This window comes from Teleopsis dalmanni, chromosome 2 (assembly GCF_002237135.1).
Source record: "Teleopsis dalmanni isolate 2A chromosome 2, ASM223713v2, whole genome shotgun sequence".
In the NCBI taxonomy this organism is placed as follows: Eukaryota; Metazoa; Arthropoda; class Insecta; order Diptera; family Diopsidae; genus Teleopsis; species Teleopsis dalmanni.
The window spans coordinates 149,930,112-149,936,295 of NC_051847.1; the positions used below are offsets into that span (position 1 = coordinate 149,930,112).

At 28.7% G+C, this 6,184-nt stretch overlaps 1 protein-coding gene across 1 annotated transcript; it reads left to right on the forward strand.

Annotated features, from left to right (window-relative positions):
- LOC119681562 (zinc finger CCCH domain-containing protein 14) lies at positions 1 to 4,733 on the forward strand. Its single transcript, XM_038094798.1, has 8 exons — positions 1 to 249; positions 324 to 549; positions 602 to 1,161; positions 1,225 to 2,210; positions 2,273 to 2,355; positions 3,353 to 4,054; positions 4,110 to 4,376; positions 4,444 to 4,733. Exons 1-8 carry the CDS (start codon positions 211 to 213, stop codon positions 4,671 to 4,673), a joined length of 3,093 nt encoding a protein of 1,030 aa, XP_037950726.1. The 5' UTR covers positions 1 to 210; the 3' UTR covers positions 4,674 to 4,733.
- Positions 4,734 to 6,184: the final 1,451 nt, after the last annotated feature.

The following is a 6,184-nucleotide window of genomic DNA, read 5'->3' on the forward strand; positions in this document are numbered from 1 at the left end:
CTAGAACACAGTTTACTGCAGGGTTATATGCATAAGAAGACAAACATAAAATCTTATTTTTGACAGTTCATTAAAATCGATTTTATACCATATGAGCGAAAATATTGCTTTGCTCTTGTAATATAAAAAATAACATAAGTTTAATATATTAAGCGATATTCATTTCACAACAGAACAAATACAAAAGTTTTCGTAGTAAAAGAAGCAAAAATGGAAAACTTTGGTAGCGAGGTTGGTCAAAAAATGCGGGTAAGAAAATATAATTAAATAATATTAAAAAATAATAGAGAATTACATATCTAATAATATGTACACATTTGTAGAGTGCTGTTAAGGCAAAATTAATAGAACTTGGTACTGGGGGCTCCGCTGGGTATATAGATGACGAGCTGCCTGATTACGTTATGATTATGGTGGCTAACAAAAGATCTAAAGAACAAATGATCGCCGATTTAAATCTTTTTCTTGGTGACCATACAGAATTGTTCGTTACGTGGTTACATGAAGTGCTGCAGAAGTTGCAGGAAGTAACTCTACCTGCCAGTATAGGTAACTGCTGAATTTTATTATATTAACTTAAAAATAATTTTTTTTCTTCAAGCTACTGCAAGAAAACGAAAAAATACGGAAAAAGATGAAATTCAAAACAGAAAAGATAAAAAAGCTAATAAACGTGATAAAAAAAATGCTAAAAAAAGTAATGAAAAATCAACAGAAAAAGCTGCTTCCGTGGAAAAAACTACAGTTGATGAACCTGATGAAATTATAACAATATGTTCAATAACCGATGTATTCGCCGAAGAGTTTCTACAAAAAGCAAAAAAAACAACAGAAGAATCAGCCGATACATTAACTGCAATAAAAAAGAGCAAAAACAAAAACAACGATGACTTGGCAACTAGTTCAAATCACACACAAAAAACAAATGAATTTGATATACCTACTATATCTGAAATATCTTCTACAACAGAAAGTGGTAATAGATCTCGAGAGGATGATCTTGCTGAATTAGCAAAAATCCAACAACAAATATATATCGCAAAAAAACAATTGAAGCAAAGTGGTGAGCTGGACAAAAATCTTGAAAGTGAAGATGAAGATTTCTTAAATTTGAAAGATGAAGATGGTAGCGGTGATGAATTTGCTGAATCTGAAGATTTGGTAAGTAGATATTATTTTCAATATATATGTATTTATATTGTAGTATATGTATTTATATTGTAGCCTCAAAAGTCTACGAGACAAACCAGTCCCATTGTTTTCGAGCAACCAACTGAAAATGTTGAAAACTTGATGGAAACAAACAACTCTCCTGATAAATCACATGTTAGTAAGAAAAATGAAAAACAATGTGTAAGTTTTGATAACTTTAGAAATATGAATAACTACGTAAAAAGTCCAACAAAGCGGAGACCGGTTCACGAGCGCTTGGGTATAGCTTCTCATATCTCTCGAAGTAGAATAACGTCTAATGAACAAAAATTAGTATTCGAAAAAAATATTCAAAATCATTTACAAAAAAATATAGAAATTAATAAATCTAATGAAAGAAAGGATTTCAAAATAATAACAAAACAAAAATCCTCAGATGAGCTTAACAATGCTCGTATTTTTAAATTGGCTTTGCCAGATAATAATAAAGAATCTATGGAAAAATCAACAAATGCATCATCAACGAATTATAAAAATCAACGTATTGGCTCTCGAGTCATAGTTGCACCAGCAAAGTTTAATTTTCAAAATGAAGAAGATGAGATAGAGAAACCAGTCAATTCGGTTATTAAGATAAAGCCACGACCTGTAGTACCAGCAGCTAAACAGGCATGCAAAAATCTTCTTTTACGAGCAATGGCTGATGCACAACGTTCTACAATAACTACAAAATCTACCGGACGTAAAAAGACTGAATCAAAATTAAACGTGCGTTCTAATTCGATTGATAACCGTAATACCAAACTTTTCACAAAATCATATCGTAATAAAATTAAACATAATGCAGCATCAGCTTTTATGAAATCCGCTCAAAATTTTGTTATTGAAGTAAATGGTAAATGGCAGAATACACATTTGAATAGAAAAGAAGGAAGTGAAGACGAATTAAGTTTAGATGAACAATATGAACCAAAATCTACTAGCGATAAGGGTACTATAAATGCAGGTTACATTTACGTGCCTAAAACAATTGCAGATGATGATATTGACTATAAGAGGTGTGAATTTATTTTATAATTATGTTTAAATAAATAAAAATAAGATTAAATATTTTCTTTAGAGATGATTTGAAAGATGATGACTGGAATTATGCACCAACTAGTATGAAGCATTCAAATACGCAATTTGTTGTTACACTTAATGGTAAGCCTAAAATATGTATTTAAAATATAATTTAATTCACATAATTAGAACAGCTAGAAAGATTTTTATATCTCCTTATTGGGTGCGCAATAAATATTGCATTGCATAAAAATTAAATATATATTTTATGCAACAGAAGAACAAGTTCTTTAATAAGTGTTTTTGGTAACGAAAAATTTGTAGAGGCTATTACTTAATGTTAATATTAAGGAATCTAACTCAGTGTTTCTGCATATAGTATTAGTATTAGAACGAACAATAATTAAGATTTTTAAACTAAGAATGTTGATGTTAGTTCGCAATGGCACACAGGATTACAAATCTATAAACATCGAAATAATTATGAAAAAGTATTGAATATGAATTTTAAAAAGTATATATTTGTTGTTTAATGGAAAATGTATGTATATACAAAGGGTTATCCTTTTCGTAGTTTTAATTTGATTATTTAACAATTACTGAGCTTTTTAAAATTGTTAAAACTTACTGCAAAAACGGCAAAAACAGAATTTCCTTAATCATGAGGATCATTTCTCATTTAAAAACTTATCAATTTACTATTGTTTCATATTTTATAAAACAATTGCCATAAAATTTTTGAGATGTTTTCTCAAAGACTTTAAACTTAATTATTTTTTAAAACATCGATCACCGATCATTCATAATATTTGTCCTTCAAATACGATCATTTATTCTGCAGGTATATTTTTCAACGCTTTATAATAGCACTAACGTTAGTGTTCACAAATATTTTTTATAAAATTCATAGTGAGTGAGTTAGTGAGTTACTTAATGTCTACTACATATTTTTTTAGTATTGGGCTGTGAAAAACCAGTAACGATATTCAGATTATTTTATTCAACCGTTGTCAGTTATTTTTGCGTTGTTGCATTGGATTTCGTTCCTGTGACATATGTTAGAATAAGTTGTATACATCTTTAATATATACATATGTTTTTTTATAGTCTAATTATCTGCAACTTTTTTTATTTTTAGATAAAAAGAAAGTCAAAACAAGAGAAGTCAACAAAATAAGAAATCGTTCTTATTCACCTATACCACAAGTATCATCATCAACTGGATCTCGTAGATATGAAGTAACTTCTAGTTCGACTAGTCGACGAGCACGTCGTTCGCGATCGCGTTCACGATCGCAAAGCACTCAAAGACAAAATCGTAAAAACTCACAATCTTATGATGATGATGGAACTGAAGTACTTGAATCGACATCTTCCTGCAACACGCCACCAACATTGAGGCGCACTGAATTAATTGAAACCTATCGGAAGCCACATCAAGTTAATAAACTTATTATTAAAAATGATTCGGAAGACGATATGTATCCAAGAAAAGGTTATGAACCATACGGTGATACAAAGAACAATAGCAGTAATTCAAATAAAATGTCTGACCGTTCAACAACTCCGCCATTACCACCAAAAGTAGGTAACTCAGCAGATGACCAGAAAGATAATGAAGTACAAAGTAATACAGCAGAGGCAAGGAAACATACACTTATAAAATATGATGTTAAGAAAGATGACCGAAATTCAGAAACTCATAAAACTTCTACACGTAGTCGTAAAATTGTAGTTGAGGAAAAGGCGCAATCAACATCTGATTATCTTAATCACGAAGAGTCTCGTAAAATTGTCATACGTAATACAGAAGATAAAAAATATGACAACATACCATCATGTAAGTAAATGTGTATGTAAAAAATCTAAAATTTTAATCAACAATTTTTTTACAGTGAATTCTGTAGCACTTAATATTGCTTCAATAAAAACTAATAAACCAAAGGAACGTTGTAAGTATCATCCTAATTGCACTAAGCAGTTTTGCGAATTTTATCATCCATCTGCGGCTTGTAAAAGTTTCCCGAACTGCAAGTTTGCTGATAAATGCATATACACTCATCCGAAGTGCAAATTTGATGTGTCATGCACAAATGGTGATTGCAATTTCGCACATAGTGGACCAAGAAACTGCAGCTTACAATTAACAGCGCCACCTCTTTGTAAGTCATCATTAATAATACACTTTATTACATTGTTTTTCACTCAATTGAATTTTTTTATATTTAGCTTCACATGTTATTCCTGTTCAAAACTACAAATCGATTTCTGCTCTACCGTCTGCTGTCAGCGCTACAATGTGTAAATTTTATCCTAATTGCTCCAAGGTTGGCTGTACATTTTATCATCCTAAACCGTGTCGTTTTGGTAAAAATTGCATCAATAAACTTGAGTGTAACTTTTATCATCATGAAACTCAGAGCAGCAATAAATTTAAATGGGTTGCTTCTGTTATTTAAAAATGTCTAAATTAACTGCATTAAATAAACTATCTTACTTATGCTTAAGCATATAATGAATAAGTATTGTATTGGTAATATTAAAAAATTTAATATATATACATTTACACATACATATATACAATAATACATACATGTATTTCATATATGTAAGCATATTATTTGTATGAAAATTTTAAATATATAAACATGCCTTTAATATTTATTTCACTATTTATCTTCAAACGGCTACAAGTATAAATTGGCTAACAAATATTTAGAAATACAAACTAATTAAATTGCACTATACCGTTTGCTTGGGCATAAACATTTGACAACGAACTTTATTTATTACGGATTTTAGATAATATGTCTTTTTCAAGCAATTTGTCAATACAGCTTATTTACATGATCTCGAGCATTAATATTGGAAATATTTACATTAAAACATGTAGGAAACATGTAGAAAAAGCATATGTGTAGTTTTTTTTTGTTACTGTAATCAATGTAAAAAAAACTACAACTTTAAACCGTTAAATCAAATCTAGATATTTCGCCAAGAAAGCTATATCGGCATATACTTCAATGAACAAAATTACTCAAAATAGCTGGTTCTGCTGAAATCCGTTGTCAAATCCGTGTACTCGTGAAATAGGAATCACAATGTGATAAAAATTCATGCATAAGAAATTCTAGAAATTCTTTTTCTAAATTTTTTTTTTAATCTGCATAAGTAGTCACTAAATGAAATTACTTCAATTTTTAATAAAGTAAAGATATATTCTTTCTTTATCAGTGAAAGAAACCGTTTTAAAATAGTCGCTATTGTTTAACAGCCTATAGCAATGTAGTTGCTATAATTATCCAACTGGACGAAATGTCACTATATTTTAAAATAATTTTTATACATACAATTTGCATACTTTTTATATTATGGCGATACAAAACATATTTAATATAATTTTCGTAAGGCCTAAATCTATGGCAATATACTATAACTGAAACCCCTAAGCAAAGAACGATTTTAAAATTATTTTAAATAAAAGTTAAAATTATGAAGATCTTGTATTTTTTTTACCGCTTAGATGTAATGCGATCATACTGATTTTTTTTTTAAATAATACAAAATCTTAAATTCAGTGTAAATATAACATAAATAATTTCAGTTCCTTAGCTGTATCTGCAAATGTCAGAGTAAAATTCTTGAGTTACGAAATAAAAATAAATATCTGACTATAATTTTCTATATATCATTTAAAGTTAGTTCATATAAATTTCACTACAATCTCTACTTTTTTATCTGTTACGATATAGTGAAAGTCTACTTATGTGGCGAGAGATATATATTATATATTTCATAGTTCTTATATAATATTGTTTTAAATATCAGTCCTATTATAAATCATTTGTTAAATTGTATTAGTTTTGTGTTGAACAACCAATAGGAACTTCTGTACAAAAATGTTTAAATGAAATATGTTTAAATGAAATATAACAATTAAAAATATAAATATAATAATTTAATTTAAATA

Excerpts from the sequence above, each read along its gene's own strand:
- LOC119681562 (XM_038094798.1), top strand. The coding sequence starts at position 211 with ATGGAAAACTTTGGTAGCGAGGTTGGTCAAAAAATGCGG. Across the intron at positions 250-323 it reads AGGTTGGTCAAAAAATGCGG|AGTGCTGTTAAGGCAAAATT; the intron begins GTAAGAAAATAT and ends ACACATTTGTAG. Across the intron at positions 2,211-2,272 it reads GATGATATTGACTATAAGAG|AGATGATTTGAAAGATGATG; the intron begins GTGTGAATTTAT and ends TATTTTCTTTAG.